General features: G+C 27.8%; 1 protein-coding gene across 1 annotated transcript in view; it reads left to right on the top strand.

Annotated features, from left to right (window-relative positions):
* LOC119676659 (GATA-binding factor C-like) overlaps positions 1 to 17,782 on the top strand; it is a 32,841-nt gene extending 15,059 nt beyond the window's left edge. Inside the window, exons 2-5 of the mRNA XM_038087909.1 lie at positions 1,780 to 1,923; positions 13,411 to 13,597; positions 13,841 to 14,028; positions 16,744 to 17,782. Of these exons, the coding sequence (XP_037943837.1) occupies positions 1,780 to 1,923; positions 13,411 to 13,597; positions 13,841 to 14,028; positions 16,744 to 16,770 (546 nt within the window). The 3' untranslated portion in view covers positions 16,771 to 17,782. The remainder of the gene's footprint in view (positions 1 to 1,779; positions 1,924 to 13,410; positions 13,598 to 13,840; positions 14,029 to 16,743) is intronic.
* Positions 17,783 to 20,741: the final 2,959 nt, after the last annotated feature.

Genomic DNA, 20,741 nt, shown 5'->3' on the forward strand with positions numbered 1-20,741 from the left:
GTTGGCTGATCTGCAATTTCTGCCTGATTTTATTTTGATTACTCGTACTGTGTTATTTCCCTGTTAATACTCCGACTCTGGCACTGAGGTGCAAAAAGATTCATTTTAATGAAATCCTACAATAACTGCGTTTAAGCAAAGAGCTGAGAGTGTTGGTAGAGTGTTTGGCATAAATTAAATTTTTGCAGTTGAATTAATTTATAATCAAGTGTGCTTATGCGGATTTTTGTCAAGATAACTGAAGTGCCTTCTTGTCGATAAGTCTTCTTACTGAACTTCACTCTTTAGTCGGATTAAAATAAAAAATCATGCCCACTTAATTATGATGCAGAAAAGTTTAAAAACGTTAATGCTTAGTACAATAATATTAAATAAATTTTTAACAAATTCTACATTAAAAATTAAAAAAAGAAATAAGAAATTATAAGTAATAAAATAATAATAAATAAGATTACAATGCTAAAAAAAATTAATTACATACAAAATAAAATATTATGAATATAATATTAATTAAAATAAATATAAGTAAGACTACAATGCTAAAGAAAAATAAATAAATTAAGTACAAATGGTAATTATATAAGAACGATTGATTTGAAATAAGAACATAAACATGATTGAACATCAGATCTATGCAGAATAGATATATTCAGGTAGCAGTGTGATCCTGCCTATAATAATAATACATGTAACCGGCTATTGCCTAATAGACAAACATACACATTATCATTAATTCCTAACTAACAATTCCTGCCAAGTGAAAAAAAAAACTATCAAGCTCCCATCTATTGTGCAATTCAACAGCCACAACAAGAAATTCTTGAAAACAATTTTTTGACGACCACGAACAGCTACCAGAAAATTATGTCAGAAGTCTGACAATATTATCAAAGAAAATTAAACAGTTAAAGCGTGCAGATAGCGATACATCCTTAACAGATAGCCTTATTATATATAGGAAACAAAGCCTAATACAGAGAAACATTATAGGAAAGATTTAGAAGATTTAAGAATGTAATTGAAAGTTAACATAAAGACATTGAATAATTAACAATCTCTTCCCACATAGTGGTTCAAAATAATACCGGAATGTGGGTGGGGGTTTAGGCTCAAAACTCTATATTCTATACGCCATTGTTACGAGATAAGAAGTCTCGTAATAACAAATCTAGCGTAACACAAAGAGAACACAACACTGCAGAGATATAAAAAATCTGACATATTAGCGACATATTATGCAAACAGTTTTAGAATAACACAGTAAAGTTATAGTCTAAAAGAAATCTCACATACATCTTATTATGATAGCTTTAAATTATTCCAACGAAGCTATAAACTGTAAGAAGTCTGACATACAGATTCGTCCTTAATCCCAATCTAACAGAATATCATAATAACAAGTAATTAAAAAAATTTTCAAGTAAAACTTACAAATCAAGCTAGTCAAAACATTAACTAATTACTAGCTAATGGTTAGTAAAACAAATGAAAAAGTAAATAAAATGCGAAAGTGTTAGCTAACAGCACTAATAATACGAAAGTACAAACTATTGTCTCACACAAATTACTGTGAGATCTTCCATGTGTATACAATCTATATTAAAATATATATTAAGTAATACTATTTCCTTACATATCGAACCATTATAAATTCATATTGTTAGAATCTAACAGAATATGAAAAATTAACAAAATAATTTAATTAACAATATAATTAAGTCAACAAAATAATTAATTCAACCAAATCTATTAAAACTTTTTTTATTTTTCTCATTACAGACCTTGCAATCACTACAAAGTGCCGCCAAACGTGCGGGGACTTCATGTGCGAACTGCAAAACCACAACGACAACCCTTTGGCGGCGGAATGCCAGCGGTGAACCAGTGTGCAATGCCTGTGGGCTCTACTATAAATTACACAATGTAAGTAAACTGAAAACAAATTTTGTTAAAAATATAAAAAAATAGCACAAAAGCAACACTGGACTTAGTAGTAGTTAAATCGTAAGCACACATAAGCGGTCAAACTAATCGTTTCTTGTACACAATCCATGAAGACTACTTTTGGGCAAATTTAAGTACTTCCGTTAACATAAACTTCCGTAGTGTATAAATTATATATAACGTCGTGAGCATAAAATACAATATTTCCCTAAAGTAAAATCGAAGTAAGAAGCCAATATGGGAATTATCAACGCGGACAAAAGTCATAAAACGGCGGATATATTAGCATGTTAATCCTGTCAGAAAGTTTCATACTGGAAATATTTTTCTAATTTATCTATTTTTGTTTTTCCTCTTTGTACTAAACCAATGAGTTCATAGGCTTGAAATTGTACAAATTTCCCGTATCACACCCTGTATACGCTTTGTTTAACTAAAGCCAAGTACACAGCATGTTGCCACATAAATCCGCGTATTGATGATAGTTTAATGATATTATGTTTTAAATCATTTGAAACAACAACTAGAAAAACATTAGTGGTAACAACAACAACAACAACAAGACCAGGAGGACTTAAAATATTTGTAAGCAAAAAAATAGCAACAACAAATCACAGCTCTTAACCCTCGTTAAGTGCTTAAGCGATTTCACACACCATTTACCACGGGCGCAATCGAGTTCAGTCGAGCGCTGCTCAATGAATATCTGAAAACGTTCGGGATTTCCCACATACAATTGAAAATATATTCAAAAGTTGTTTTGTTTTTTTTTTTTTTTCATCCAAATACAAAGATCTGTATTTATTTTTGAGATATAAATTACAAAATATATACATATATCGATGTATATCTGTACGCTTTACGCTCCCCTCTTAAGCTAATAAAGCACGGCGAACTATCACAACTAAACAAACGCAAACGTCCTTAGCTCAGGAAACCGTGTGTAGGGTGGCGGAAATGAAACCAGATTAAAAATGACACTACAAAAGGGAATCACGGCAATATAAAAGCCAGAATAGCAACAACCACTACAACGGGACGCTGTGGCTGAAAATTCAGACACCAGCGTTCAGCGTTCAACGTTCAACGTTCAAATAGAAATTTTTGGGTGGCAAGTAATTCGTTATAACTGCCAACATAACGTTTGATGAATTGTTGATGATTATTTAAAGATGCTGTATCTGCCGTGATATACCCTGCTATTAATATTATTATTGCCATTGCTATTGCAGTTGCCGTTGGTGTTGGTGTTGTTGTTGTTGTTGTTGGTGTTATTGTTTTCTGGTGCTAACTGTTGGCAGCGATTAGATAAGCGATATGCGTACATTGGCTACCGCCTGTAAAAATGCGATAAGCCTAACTCACTTAATAAACTCGTCGTATAAATATAATTTTTATATGCTTGAAGTTTGTTAGTGAACCAACCAGTAAGAAGAGTTACCCCCTCTTCGTCTTCTTCTAGTTGCAATCGGTGTAATTTATGTTATAAACTTAACTTAAACGTTTTGGGCACACTACTCAAGATCTATGAGAGACCCTCTCAAGATTGGTATGCATAATTTCATGCCGCTTCACTGATGCGGAAGGTGAATTTCATTTAAAGCAAAAAAAGAATTGATATCCAAAATTTGAAGGAAAAATTATTATAGTACCAAAGTGTAACGCGCTCAGTGCGTAGGAAATTACACCAGAAATATAAGGACCGAATTCGTTTAAGGTGGACTGGGATATTTAATGTGACTTTATAGAAATACGTAAGTGTGCCGCCGGCCGCCGGTACGTTAAAATTATGCATTTTTGAAAAAAAATACAGAAAAGGGAATATATATATATAGTGTATCCATGTATAAAACAATTTATACACATTAAATATTCATTAGCTGAGAAAAAATCAGGAAGCGGGGTGTAGCAAGTGTTGGGCGTAACATTTTCGTGGGTGAATGTTAGAAAGCGAATTCTCTAATATATCGTAAAGTAAAACAAAGCATAAGACAGAAAAAAGTTTTTAGAACTCTACGAAAAGAAAAAAAAAATCTTAAGTATTTGAGTATAGAAAAAAACACCAGTAAAAATTTAATACATATTTTTTTTTTATTTTTGGAGCCTTTTTCATTATTCGCTTTAACAAAAAAATGTCCTTTTTCAGACATCATTTTTGAAGTTCCAAAACCAGGAAAAAATTTTGTAGTTAATTTTAATGACTTTGTTAAGAAAAGTTTTAGAATATTTTAAATATACTTTTTCTACTTTCATTTACAAGTCAGTGCATTTATGTTTATCTTAAATAACCCTTGGGTTATTTGAAATAAATAGAAATTTCTTTTTGTGAGTAGCACTAAAAAGAATTGATAAATAAATTCTATTAATTTAGTGATTGATTTAAAAAATACACATTTAATTTTTTAATAAAACTATATACATCGCGTTATCAAATCTCAAAATAGTTACAGGCTGCTCGGGGATGTATGCAGATCTGAGATCAATTATTGCTTAATCTGATGAAGTGATAAACAATAATCTAGTCAAGATGTAAAGAAAGGTTTTGAAAATACCTCGAGTTAAAAAAGAGTATAAGTGCTTAAGTGCACTAGCTCAAAACAGCTTCAACATATTATATACTACTATATAATATACTAAAAAAGTCATATAATACATAAATATATTTTATCTATAACTATACATATACAATATAATATATACTATGAAAGATATTAATGTACGTCTCAAGCGTTTAGAAGTTTGTCTATAGCAGGGCTGTCTAAAGCACGGCCCACGGGCGTCATGCGGCCCGCGGCTTATATATATGCGACCCGCGACATTTTTCTAATCTACCACAATTAGGCACATTTTTCTTTGTTATATTTTGAATATATCACATTATTTTATGTTCATTATATCCCAAATAAATAAATAAATAATTTATTACACTTCTCGTTAATTTACTTAATTAGTGAAAATTTTAGTACATATTTCTTTGTACAACTGGTAAAAAAAAATCGTATCTAACCGTAAGTCATTATATTAAAAATAAAATATTTTTCTTATAGGAATAAATGAACATATGTATTTATTTCTGCGGCTCTCTAACCTATTCAGTGATTTGTATTAGCCCGCGACCTTCCTGTTCTGGACAGCCCTGTCTATAGAATACGTTAGACCAAGTGGGTAGGTCCTTTAGTGAAACTTTGATTCGCGAAAAATTTTGCAAAAAATTTTTCAAATACAAAAAGTTGTTCATTACCTAAGAAGTTCAGAAACTGATTATATATCTTTTAAAGAAATCAGTGTGTCTTCTATACTATACAAGAAAGTATAATTTTCTAATTAAAATAAAATTGTATATAAAGTGTTTTCCACTTATAATTCATACAGTACACAATGGTACTGATAATCATACTCTGCTCTTAATTGCTACGCGTCGGTAATATGATAATATCAAGCAAATTTAAATGAATAACTCGGAGTATTTCTCCGAGTTTTACAAAAGCAAAACTATTTGTTTGGAAATATGTAAAGCAAATAATATTAAAAACAAATTTTCATTGGAAATGCAATATTAAATAATTAAGAAATTTGCTGTTGTTGCAGTAACCACAAATGCCACAAATGATAAGCATCAGATGCTGCAAAACTGAGACTAAAAATCCGACTGTGTCATAGATGAATGCTGACTGCTGACTGTTAACTCTGCCTGGCTGCTGTCTGTGCGCTGGTGTTGTTGCTGTTGCCGTTGCCATTGCTTTGGCATGTGCCGCAAATGTGCAATTTTTCAAATGAATTTTATTTCATTTATTAATTGAGCATTTAAAAATTTTACATTTTCCAAAACTCGAACACATTTTAAATCAATTTTATTCAAACATAAAAAAAAAAATGAATAGATAAAATGGAAAAAATTTATAAGAAAATTGATTTGCAAAACTGCATGCATATGTCTTGTACTCGTAATGATGCCCCAGTGTATGGGCAGTTATCCATCCATCCATCCGTATACTGTTTGAATTTTTAATAGTTTTGAATATAGTCACACATATTGATGTGTATGTGTTTGTGTGAGTGTGAGTGCAGTATACAAACAAAATTGAAATAAACTAGATAGAAAAATATAGTCTATGACTTAAAAAAAAATAAAAAAAAATAAAAAAGAAAATATTTTAATTTTTTTTTCAATTGGGCACTGTCCAATCTTGATAAGATGCCAATCACTGTGCACCCAGCGTGTTTTATTTGTATTTTTCTAAGTTCAATTATGTGTTGATGTGTATTTGGTGCTGTTTCTGTTAACTTATTTTAAACAACAGCGCTGCTTTGCTACGACGTCACCTCTGCATTTTGGCTAGCTTACAATTTATTCGCTGTTCTGTTCAGTGAAGTTCAGCGCTTATACATATTCGCCGAATAAAACTTATTCGCTGCTATGCTGCTTATGCTATGTGCATACTTTTGCTTAGCATATTGTGCTACTTACGTGCAGCTTTGCTGTCAACAACATAGGCTAACGTGTAATGATAGCATAGTACTGCTGCTGCTGCTGTTGCTGCTAGCGTCTACGTCGTTAGTTCGTCTATGAAAATTGTCGTGTGTGTGGGCTTTTTCGCTTAGCATGCATGCAATCTGATTGGCGATTTATGGAAATTTCTTACTCTTTTCCCACTGCGTGTACTGTGCAGTGCAGTGCGGTGCGCTTATTTGTAAATATGTGAACGTTATAATTTTGTTGTTGTGAAATGAATTTTAAATTGCAAATGCGAATAGTAAAAATGTGATATGAGTTTAGAAGAAAGCGCAAGGAGGGTGTTAAGGTGCAAGACATGATAAATTTTTTAATGATGAATATATGAATTTTTGTTCATTTTTTTTTGTGATTTGAAACTAAATTAAAAACCAATTTTTATGCAATACAAATTGCTGGGAATTTTTTAATAATAGTTTATATTATATATTTTTCTTTTTCTTATTAACTACTTAATTCGAAACGCAATTAAAGCTATTTAATAATTCTTGCTACACAATTTTTTTTTTCATTTACTTAATATTCTTTTAAATTAAACCCTCACAATCATTTAAATCCAATTGTTCTTTTGTCTAAGGGCAGCTGAAATAAAGGACATTATTTTTGCTATCACAACATAATATATTAAATCAATATCCTGCTGTGCGGTTGTTCTCATCGACACTTATACTTTTGATGTCTTATGCTGAAAAAAAAAATTTACCTGTGCACTTAAAGAATATCCAGCAGTGTACGAAATTGTCTTAAATACATGCCACATAGTGTAAATGAGCGCCTAGATCGGCCTCAGTGTCCCTGTGTGTGGGTAACTGGCGTCACAATGATAAATGATTATTATCCTTTTGGCTAATAATAATAAGCCGTTATACGTTAACAATGCCAACAATAAAATACATTGTTAGCAATGACACTATATAACAAAGACAATAAAACCAACAGGTATAAATAAAAGCAATAATATACTCAGTGGTACATATTATACAAATATAAAGCAAACAACAACATACATTTATGTACATAAAACTTAATTTCATATTACGTAGACTGACGCCAATGTATAGTTAAGCTATAAAAATAATATAAAAAATAATATAAAAAAAATAAAAAAATTTAAAAAATAATTTATCACATTGATTTATTACTGTTCAAAAAATAATAACAATAATCAAAAAAAATATATATTTAATGAATTTTTTAATTTTTGCCACATGCAACCACACCCGCACTAAATTTAATATATATTTTTAATCGCTACTCATTAAATTGTGCGAAGGTTCCGCTCAATTAGTTTTAAACAGCGAGTGATTTTGTTGTCAGCGAATAGTGTATGCCACCCAGCGCTAAATGGCAACAGTGGCTTCTCAGGCTGTTCCCCCAATACTTATGATTATGCAAAAATTTCTTATACACATCATACCACACCACCAAGTACTCTGCCACATATGCGATACTAAAAGTATCGAAAGTCGCGTGCAAGCCTGTCAGTGGAAAAAAAATTAATTTGACAGCATTGGCAGCTTCTTAAGACACCAAAATTATTATTAACATTGCCAGCACAGGGATGTACTTAATTTATTCATAAATCAGTTGTGTACGAGTAGAGTACTTCGCCGCACACGCTTTTAATGTAGCGAGCAACGGCTGTTAAGTTAAGTTCCTCACTCCTGCTTTGTATCTGTTTCGTTACATATGATTAAGATTTCTGTTTAATTTGTAAATGGGCTAAGAATGAAAGCCAGCTTTAAACTCAATTAATTGTGCATAATTCAGTAAAAAAACTTTAATGAGGTGTTTCACCCTTTGACATTATAATCAACAAATTAACGCTTAATGTTTGATGGCTTAAGCCCAACAACATGCCACAATCCAAGCGAACATTTACACATTTTCAGTTGTTCAAACCAGCTGAAAATATAATTAATAACAAAATAATTTCATTACTAGTTATTAATTTTTTCAAGATTTCTTAATAGTAAAAACACATGACATGTGTAAAATAATAAAACTAAAAATGAGATTAGTTAAAAATTCATTTACCATGACTTAAAATTAATTTTTTAATGAAATGAAACACTTAGCAATAGATACTAGTTGTTATTTCTAACTAGTGTTGGTGTATGATTTTCATTATTAGTTCCCACTATTAAATAACATTTTTTTAGTAAAATTCAATGCACTAGTGTTTCTAACTAGTGTTAATGCAACTATATACACAATTTATTACCTTACCTATCGATAAGTAAAAGTTTTCATGTAAGATTTCTAGTTATTTCTATTATATGTTATTCATCTTGACTCGTCGGTTTGATATTCTTTTAAGTATCTGCTCTGCTATCAGTCACGTCACAACATACACTGAGGGTATAATGTCAATATTACATCAGAAAAGGGTTCATATGTTTTGCTATTGATTTCTACTCTTTACAACAAACCTCACATATTTTCACCAGTGATGAAATCACTACAATATTCTTAACCAAATTGTCATTAATAATTTACTACATAGCATGTAGTTAGGTTTTCAAGTACAACACTCATTTGTAATATCATTACTCTATAACCCGTAAAAGATTTAATCAATTTTAACTAATAAAAATCGTACTAGTAATATATTTACTTTTTACTCCTTTTTGACTACAAAGTTCGGAACTAATGAAACTACTTAATAACTAGTGACTTTAACTTTTTTTTGCTCGCTTTTAATAATTCCTTATGGGAAGTTTTTATTTTCCCAAGTTGATGCAAATCGCGTGTAAATTATAATTTTAATAAAAAACAAATAGTTGCAATATAATTAACTTAATTATAACATCTTCAACTTAAAACACACTTTCATTGCATTATTAATAAAAGTGAAATTAAAAACAAGCCAACTAATTGTCGTCTCGTTTAAATTTCGCATTGAATGCAAAACATCTTTCCAGCTGCATAAGGGAAACGCCCCTTCTCCTTACTACCTCAAATTAAGGAAAATGTGCTGCAATGCTTCCAGCTTGAAGTGTCCTTCAGCTAATCTCTAAACAGGCTTATGAAACTGACTTCACTTAAGTCTATAGCCTACTGTTCCTTACTTACATTTCTTTTTTAGTACTTTTTTTTGATACTTTTTTTGTTGTCTTATTTTTCGGCTTAATGCTTGCTTTGTTGCAGCACTTATTATTTTATTAATGTAGCAATTTTCACTGTCAGCAGCATTAATTTTTTTATTGTTGTTGTTGCTCTTGCTGCACTCGTTAAAAGTACAAAAAAGTATCAATTACCAAAACAATTATTTACCTTTTGAAAATCTCATTTTTATTGTTTACATTTACTTCCCCTCTAATAATTGTCAACAATTATTTGACATTCATGCCGACAGAAAATAATTTTGAGATTTAAAAAAAAAACGAAAGGCAATGTCCTTCCAGTTCTTTGCCAAATCTATGTAGCACATGAATATACTTTCAATATATGTAAATGATACATTGTTGAGTGCACCTCCTTAACATCCTGCAAATGTGCGTGTGCTTCATTGCACAATTTTTACCTTTGTATTGCCTAGGCTTCAGTGTTGATTCCTTCCCCTTTGTGCAAGAGCCATTGAAGAGAGCGACAGTGTTTTTTCTTTTTCGTTTTCTTTCTCTTTTGTGTTTTATCCTTTTTAAGTGTTCTAAATATTTTATACAAAAAGTTTAATAAATAGTTTGTTAGGCTATTGTGCTTGAAAAAACACGGCCGCCTTTAAATAATTTATTGTACAGTACCGGTATTGTGGTTAAAAAGTTTAGGTGTAAGTCGGTAGTAGTGCTTGTACAAAAAAGTCTAAATAAATTTAATGGAAAATAAATATTTACGAAAATTAAAATTTTAAAAAATAATTTTAAAAATTTAGTAATAAATTAAACTAAAAGGACACAACTTCTTAAGTGAATAGTTAACGCATACCATTAGAGATAAAAAAATTTAAATCTTTAAAATCATTTGTTCACTAGTTACAATATTACTAAAACCAACTAGTCCAAGAACAGAAATAATATATTTACTAGTTACAATTTTCCTTTAATCTTTAGTTTCAAATGTCTATTTAAACGTTTATGTTCTTAAAATAAAAAGTATTGATTTACTAGTTACAATTTCTCTTTAGTTATTAGTATTAATGATCTGCATAATCTATATATATTTTAATCCTTAAATTCTTAAAATAGCTTAACGGTAATTGTTTTCTAGTTGCAAACTAAAAATACCTACTAAAAACATGATAAACTGCCATGGGCTCCAGAGTTTTTGAACGTTTAACCTGTCGTTAAGGTTTAAAACCACTGTTATCTCAGTTATAAATGCCCCATTGTGAACTCTAAAGAGTTCCCAAATACCAATTGAAGCTATACGTTTGAATATAGTCTCCACCCTGATATGTTACGAGGCCTATATGATACTTCTGCTGGTCTTTAGGTTAAAACATAAGGTTGTAAAATGCAAATCCACATCAAATGAAAGTAAATCAACGTATTTAATCTATCCACATAAATTTCGGTTTCCAACACAGCACCACATTACTCCTATTAAAGGGGCCAACCTTTAAGGGAAGCTCTGTTAGCAAGAACATTGTGAAATATGGCAAATCATAGAGATTAATATGAGTCACAACTTAAAAATTCATTTCACCTTCAAATGAAATCGACAAAGCTATTTTCTTAAAGAATTATAAACAAAAAACAGAGAAGAATGGAGCAATATTATTGAGGCATCTAAAATTTATGTCGAGTGATGATGTTGAAAAATTCAATGTTTCTCTTATAAGTATTTGTACTTGAAAAAGAAATTGTTGCCTACGAGATTGAATTTTACTAGTTAAGCTAAGCAATATTTACGATTATCATATATAATTATCGTAATTCATTAAATTCTCTACACAAAAAAGAATTATTAACTTACTAGTTCTAATTCAACTAAATGTGATTATTAAATACTACCATTTGTAATTTTTCTCTTAACTCCTTAAAATTATAAATAAATTATCGTTAATAGCAATTTTCTACTAATCAATACTTTATTATTATTTCTTACACTTTAAACGTTATATTAGAGAGTATGTACTTACTAGTTATAATTATTGCATTTTGTAATTGTTGTTTTAATGCTTCAAAATTAAAAATTAATTATATATCAGTGAGATTTTTACTGAGTTCTGTTAGTCAATATCTCATAAATAATTCTTAATCTTAAACCATTATATTAAAGAGTTACTATACCTCTACTAGTTATAATTATTACCATTAATAATTATTATATCAACTTCATTAAAATTGAATAGTAACTAAACATAACTGTAAACATAGTAAACATATGCTTAAAATAATTTTACATTTATTATTTCGATATTCATTCTAGCACTTTAACTAGTAAATTAAACGCTATGCTTGTGTACTAGTTTTAATTGTAATAAAACATTTTTGCTAGCTATTATTTTCATAAATATTATTATATTTTTAAGTGATAATAATTGTGAATATTTTTATTAAAATTGTTTGCAATTAAATGCACTATAATTAAAAACTAATTATTAACTAGTTATAATAATCATTTATTATTTTTTTCTCAATTAACCTTGGCCTATATATGTAATATAAATTATTCATTGTGAAACAATAAAAAATAATCTATTCTTGCAATAATTTATTTAAATAGGATTGCAGTTTATGTTTTACATATATATGTATATAGCATTGCTTTATCACTCGTTATAGTTACTCTCCGATTCAGTCAACCTTTCTTAGCGTTAATCCGCTACTGTATGTTATTATTATTGTACCCTAATTGCTTTGAATTACGCTGAACTACAAACAACATTATTCACGCCCAGGTTTAGAGAACATTTTTTTTTTGGAACCCATATTATACTTAGCTATGCTTGTACGTTTATTTTTAGTGGATGATTAGGTTTAACTGCAATGAACGAGTACCTATGCGCCTATGAATTTGTGTGTTTGTCGGATAATGGAGGACACAGAGAGACGACGTACAAGTTTGATGACGAGAAGTAACTTAATATTGTAATTGTAATTGTAGTGCAATGAAGCGAATTTTCTAACAGCAGCTAGCGTAGATTTTCGCAAGTGATAAGCAATTGCATATGAGGTACTCACCTCGCTGCTACGTATGTCTACTTAAATGGGTTTTTATGTTCGTCAGTGTATCACAAAAGAGTAATAATGGCGGCGGTTTACATGCACACCTATTTGCACGCGGGAAGTACTAAAAGTTGTTGTTGTTGTGCTGTTGTCGTTGTAGTTGTGTGTGTATTAGTTGCAGTGGTAATACACGGACTCGTACCTTTGTAGGCTCAAATTATCAGTAGATAAAATCGCTTTCGCGTTGAGTTCAGTTCAGCTGAGTTGAGTTGAGTTGAGTTTTGGCGAGCTGAGCTTATCTGATCATGTAAAAATAAGTAATGTTTCATATATTTACGGTTTTTTGCTTAGATTGCTTTTAGCTCTTTTAGAGCAGACGGGACTTAAGGGACTTTACATATGCAATACAAGTAATAAACATATTTTGGCAGTGGTGAAAAACAAAAAAAAAAAGAAGAAAAAAAAAAATTGTAGCTATTGCTTATTGCTTTATACTGTGAACGATGGTGTAAGAGTGTGAAGTACGTTGCATTTCCTGTGTGTTAAATTTAATTTCAACGAGTTTGTGCGCACAATTGGAGGTCAAAAGGAAGTTGCTGTTGTTAAAAAAAAAGCAAAAACAAAAAATTGAAATTGCTGTAAGAAAAGTAAAAGTTTTGGTAATAAAACTTTATGACCCAACATAGTTTAAGTTGACCCAATTACTCCATTCAACACGAACTACAAACAATTTACTACGTTTATAAAGTGCTTATTGATTTTCCACAGCTGCTCTCCAACAATGCAAATTTAAAAATTATACAAATTTATTATATATATTTTAATTTTAATTTTCTTTTATAGGTAAATCGTCCACTGACTATGAAAAAGGAAGGCATACAGACACGAAATCGTAAGCTCTCATCAAAATCGAAAAAGAAGAAAGGCCTCGGCGGAGCTTGTTTGCCTATTGGCAGTCATTTGGGTATGGGTGATTTCAAACCATTGGATCCATCAAAAGGTTTTGGTGGCGGCTTCTCAGCATCAATGGGTAAGCAACTGAATTGAATTTATAAAAATTTCAATTTTTCATGTAAATCAAATAGGTTTTAAGTCATCCACCAGACAATGACTCCATTTTCTATTGTAGACAATGGAAAGCATTGATTTGTTAGTCACATATTTACACATATTTACTCCCTCACATTTCACTTACCAACAATATACCGACATACTATGTTAGTAGTACACATATTAACGTTTTGTTATTGTCTTGTTTTGTTTATATTTCCAGCACAACATGGCCATCTTTCCAGCGGCTTACATCCTGCACATGCGCATATGCACGGCGGCTGGTATACCGGCGGCATGGGCGCTTTGGGTGCTTCAAGTGGTTTGCAAGGTGGTTTCTCTACAGCTGGTTCATTGGGTGGTGGTGTTGTGCCACACTCACAGCCTTATCATTTAGGTTTGGGATCGATGGTAAGTAAAACTAAGAAATAAAAACGAATATTTTTATTAAATTCTTTGACTGATAATTTTTAATTTAAAATGAAAAGTATATTTCATTCATTCTTAATTATTTAATAGAAAATAAAGTTAAATAACTAAATAATTTAAGCCACTTTTAAATGATTAAAACTTAGTTGCCAAATTTTATAAATTCATTAGATTAAACAAAATGTATTACGTTTTTATTTTATATGAAAAGAATTAAGTAAATGAACATAAAAGTTTTAAACTCTTATAAACTGCAAGGAAAGCCACTTATAAAGACTCTACTAAACTATAAGCAAACACGACTTACACAAAGTAATGTCCTTTACCATGTTTACACTATCACAATTTTTAAACTAACAAATCTGCAACATTAAATGCTATATTTTATACAAAAACCCATACAAAATCCATACAGAAATGTGATAAGGTTCAATAACCATAAATGTGAACATAACATAGTACTAATATTTATTGATTCAAAGTCGCTATAAAAACAATTAATAAATGGTTTATAATGTACTAAATATCTTCTACTAAAATTATTTAAAGTGGGGGTACATAACTTCAAAATTTTTGGCAATAGCATTTATTTTTATGAAAAATTATAAAATATAAAATAAGGGTCCAATATTTACAAACAATGAACGAATTTATTCGTTTAAACCTGTACTTATATATCAATAACTGATTTAGGATCAGGAATATAATCAACTTAATTCAAATTATTAAATTGCCTACGATCAATTTGTGTCTCAAAAACGTAAAAAAATTGAACTAATAAAAATTAGTTCAATATGAAAACTCTCTATTTCTATACATACACGAAAAAATTCACAGGACTCTAAACACTCGTCCATTAATGTAAATAAAATATTCAAATATATTCAATTTAATGCACATTTTTAGATAATAATCTGATTATTTGAAATAAAACACTTTTCACAAACAGATTTTACTTTTCTACATATAATGCTAATATAATAAAATATTGATGGCATATGTTAAAAACCATATGCAAATAAGTATTTTTAATATTACAATCAGATTATTTTTTTAGCCACCACTGTAAGTGGCATAATAAAAAATCTCTTTTATTTGATTTACTCTTTCATACAATTGTGCTGTTTAGCTTTAAGCGTACAAAGTGCCAGTGGTGAATTCACTCGTTTGTGTGTAGAAAATTTGATTGACAGCTTATGTAATTTAATAATTTTTAAGATTTTATGCCTTTTTAGTGATAATAATTATTTTATATATAAAAACTTTTGTTTTGGTCTAAGGAAACAAACAATTTTTATTTAATTAATATTGGTATTTCTTTTGATTAATATGAAATAAATATTTACTCTTTATTTGTATATATTATTTATTTAGTATAGTTCAAACTTTAATTCTTAGAAAAAATATACTTACTTAGTTACAAAAAGAGCTAAAAGCCCGATGTGGAGTCTTATAGGCGCCTTTATAACATAAACTAACTTAACCTACCTACACATGTCAGATATCATTAGCATTAAATTGATATATATTGATTTTAATTAATTTAAATATATATTTAAATAATTTTATTAGAAAAAAAATTAAAATAAATTATTTTATATTTTACGTTATTATAAATATGTATAAAAATTATTAATAGTCATTTACGATACATAATAGTAATTCAGTTACGCTTTTTTCACTGTACTAAAATATTAATATATGAAAAAACGAAATTTATTAAAATTAATAGCATTAAAGAAAATAATCATTCCAGACTGTTATCTGTTTGGCGCACCTCAATGAGATCGCCAGCTGTTTACCTATATCTATCTAAATATAGCTATATAAAACATAAATATTTATGAATACTTAAATCAGGTATAACTAACAATTAGTATTTCAATAAGATCGCTAAAGATTTTCCTATTTTTATCTAAGATCTAATTTATAATTTAATTGTATCTAATTTATTGGTTCATATATAATCAGCATGTAGTAGATTTAGATGTAGTAATCTCTACATATGGCCATATATTATTAATATAAATTTATTTTAAAACTACATATATCAGATTTATACAAATCATATATAAGTATCTTCATAAGATCGCTACATATTTTCCTCTAGTTATCTACAACTATATAATATTTACATGAATTAAGTTTAAAACAACAATTTTCTAATTTATAGAAAACGTATATAACTAACGTCTAATATTCCCTTAATATCGCCAAATCTTCTCCTATATTTATCTACAGCTATGTTATATTTATATAAAAAGTTATTTCAAAACTTCGACTATCTGGTTTATACAATTTAGGTATTACCAATAAGTAAATTCTCAATGAAATTGCTAAATATTTTCCTATATGGTAACTACATATCGCTATATAATATTTATATAAATTAATTTTAAAACGATAACAAACTGAGTTCTAGCTTCGATATAAAATATAGCTTACGTTTAACTAAGGAATTTAAAAAAATAAGTAAACTATGTTTAAGTTCAATTTAGATAGTTTCGGAGACGAAGACATAAATAATAAAATATTGTTTATATTTTATCAACTTTTGTTGTTATAATGGTTATTTTATTTATTCTATTCTATTCTATATTATATAGATTAAATTCTATTCTATTTAATCTACATTTTTCTTTAAATATTTGGAAACAATAAAAACTAACGAGTAATATCTTTTATTTTTCATTTTAGGGCACATGGCGTACAGACTATACGTGATGGAGCGGGAACAATTTGAATAATAATATATTCAACTGAAACATATTTTATTTATTAAACAAATTAAATACAAAACAAGAAGCAACATATGAGCTATGAATAAAGCAAAATTCTGTTCGAAAATTCGCCAAAACAATAATTAACTAGAAACCAGTGACAAACAACAACAATAGAAAGAACAACAAAGAAATACAACCATGTATGTGCGATGCAAAGAAGAAGAAAATGAATAATTATTTGCGTAGAATAAATATACGCCTCTGTTAACAACAACAACAACAACAACAACAACAACAATCGGTGTACCACATAACAAGTGCAGTCAAAATATTTGTTAAAATTTTGCAAAATCCTTAAGTGATCGGCTTAGATTTTTTGTGAGCTAAATGCTGTGGGCGTTATGTTACGGTTTAACTGATATATCCTGGATTATCCTGTCGCCGCCGTTACTAATAGCTGCCGTTGAAGTACCGCTCTCCATAACAAATCTGAACAAGTAATATATTGCAAAATTAGCTGCTGGAGGTGTAGAGCTGCAGTTACTGTGTATTTTGGTTTAGTTTAGTTTGAGTAAATAAGAGATCATCATTAAACTGTCTGCCAACATAGTATTTGCTTGATTGTGCATTAAATTAAACAATTCCCAAATCTTTACTTATTTTTAAATATTTTGAAGTTTTTTTTTTTCATTCTTTCTTTCTTTCCAACGATAATTATTTTCACCTTTGGTTTTGTGTGTAGTTGACCACAACATTGTTCAACACTTAATGACTCTTTGTTCTTTTATACTATTTTGGTCTTACCTTTGTATTTCTTATTTTACTTTACCATAATTTAGGATTGTTTTGTGGTATTAGAATGTCTAGCAAAGGATTAATTGCAAGAGAAAATATATTTTGACGCCATTTAAATAGGCACTTGAGGGCATATTAGTTTATGCAAATAAGTAGGGTAAATAAAAAACTTTTATTTATTTTTTTTGTTTTTTTTTTTTGGATATAAAATAATTTTAAAAAATACAGAAATATTATATCGCATTATAAAAACAAATAATTCATATAAATTATATTTTTTTATTATAATTTTTACATATAAAAATCTCGGTCCTACGAAAATAATTTCTAATTTTTTATGTCAACTACTGACGACTTCACTGATTTTCCTAAAAATAATTTCAAAAAAAATATATATTCATTAAACAGAACATTGCGTGCAATTACTAATTATTTAAGTACCTTCGAAAGCTATTTTGCTTTTTATATATAACTTCATACGCTTAAATACATGAATATCCACTTCAATATAAAATGGCGGAAAAATGCTATTCAATTTGCTTAATACTTCTCCACATTTGTCAAAGTAATTAATTTATTTGCATGGAGTACCGGTAATTAATTTTTTATTTATGAATTCATTTCTGTGTTTTTATTTTTTTTTAATTACTAGTCTTTTTATTTATTTTTTTCTTTTTTATTTATAATTGTATGGAAATACATTGACTTGTAAACAATTGTCATAATGAAAAGCACAAAATTATAAATTAAAAATCTGCCATAAGTGTAAATAGTAATTAAATTTAAAAAATTGTAAATTATTAAAGTAAATAATATAGATTATAGTGAATTTTAATGTAATGAATTGTAAATAAATAATAAAAAAAATAACTGCTAACATGAAAACAGAAAAAAACTAGTAGAAATTTTCATATTTCTAATTGACATAAGTTAAAGATATATAAACATAAACTTAATTTATTTGCTAATATATAAATTTAATGTACAAGCACAAATCAAATAAATAAAAAAAACATAAAATATATAACAAATAAAATGCAATATGAAATTGTGAATAAAAAGCGCATATATTTAATTTAATACTGAAGTCTTAATATTAAAGTATTAAAAAAATATATAAAATTAAATAAGAAAACAAACAGTGCACGTCCAAATTTGTTATAAAAATTTTTATTTAAATTTATTTATTTTCTTTTTTTGTATTCTAATATTGACTAAAATAATGTTAAGCAATTAAAAATTGCCAAAAATATTTTAAAACTAAACTTTGTATAAAAAAACTTGATATGTAAATTAAAGACGTGATAAATTTGAAAAAAATTAATATTGTTTAAATAAAAAATTACTACAAAAACTTAAAAAACTTATTTAAATAATTAAATATTAATAAGTTAAAAAAATATAATAATACAAAAAAATATATATTGTATATAAAATAGTCATTTTAGCATTGTTAATATAAAATAAAAAATATTTACGTTAATTTTGTTTTTGAAATAGTAATTTGTATATATTATTTATTTTTTTCATTACGTTAACTATAGATATAAAAATAATTAAAAGAAAAAATTTAAAATAAATTAAAATTGTAATATAGTTAAAACTATAAAGAAATATAAAATGTAAAATATATAAAGTAGCCTATAATATATTGTAAAATATAATATAAAACTAAAAATATTCATGAAAAATATTTAAGTGTGTTTATAATAATTATTATTGTAATTTTAATAGTGAAATAATATTAATTTAATGTGTATTTAATTAGTATTAAAAAAAATTGTAATTATAATTATGGTTTAATTTATATAATATATATATATACTATATATATAAATATATATATGTATATATATGTAATTGTATGTTTAAATAAAATTACTTCAATGTAAAATTTCAAAAAAAAAATATTTATATAAAAATATAGATATATATCAATCAAGTATAAATGTAATTGGCCATATTGATAGTTGAGTATAAATAAATATTATAAAATAAATAAAATAAAACATATGAGAAATTATATAAATATTGTATTTAATTTAAATGGCAATCACAAAAATAAATGAAATGAAAAAAAATATTTAAAAAAATAAAAATTTTATGAAAATTTTAATAATTGCATTTTATAAATTATTTTAAGAGGAGTCCAAACTGATTGCGGTTCATACATAATAAACTGTTGAACCCTTTATTATATATAATAATATATCTAAATCGTTTCAATATATAAAAATCTACATTAAACTCTATACTGTCTCTATTCAGTAATACAATAATTAAATTATTATATTAATTAATTGTGTAAGACAAAGTCTATGGTTTTTTAACATAATTACTTGCCGTTGGGGCTTCACACGACGTTGATATTTACGAACGTAGGGAATTCCACAGGTACCGATTAATGCTATACGTTTAGACATATAAGATATATTAGTTCCCTTTCAAGAGGATGTGGGGCCTATATAACATCTCTGCTGTTCTTTGGGGCACATTACCCGGTTGTTAAATGCAAGTCCACATCGAAAACTTCTAGTTACATTCTTTGTAAGTAACCAACTTTAAAATAAATAGATCTGAAGCAAAACTGTATATAATATTTAAAAATCTTCAACGTGACCAATTTGATTGCATTCTTGAATAATAAGACTTAATGTCTACTGTTCAATTAAGGGCAGTAGTTAGCAGAAGAGATCTAATACGATCGTAGTGCCTTGCTGTACTGGAAATCCAGAAATTTGTTTTATAGTTCTATTCTAATTTTTTGTAGTTATTCAAACTTATTTTTAATAATAATGGCTATGCAAAGTAATATGGATATATTATTTCTTAAAACAATCATTTTCATACGAACGCTATATCAATTGATAAAATATCTGATCCATATCTGGGGTCAATTATTAAAAATATTGATTATAGAATACATTTCATTCTTCTAAATATTCAGTGTGACAATTAAAGCATTGTAAGGTATTTTCGACAGTACTATACTTTTTGCAGATGCTTGTGTCCTAGAAAGACTTAAGCAACAAACTTGCAGTTAACGCTATTACAGATACTTCTAAAAATTCTTTTAAGATATGTAAAAAAAAATTATAGTAAATGTAAAATTAAAAAAAAAAACTTTTTCAGTATTTATAATAAAGATGAATGCGTTAAATTAACATACGATTTCAC

The sequence above is a fragment of the Teleopsis dalmanni genome, chromosome 2 (assembly GCF_002237135.1).
Source record: "Teleopsis dalmanni isolate 2A chromosome 2, ASM223713v2, whole genome shotgun sequence".
Lineage (NCBI taxonomy): Eukaryota > Metazoa > Arthropoda > Insecta > Diptera > Diopsidae > Teleopsis > Teleopsis dalmanni.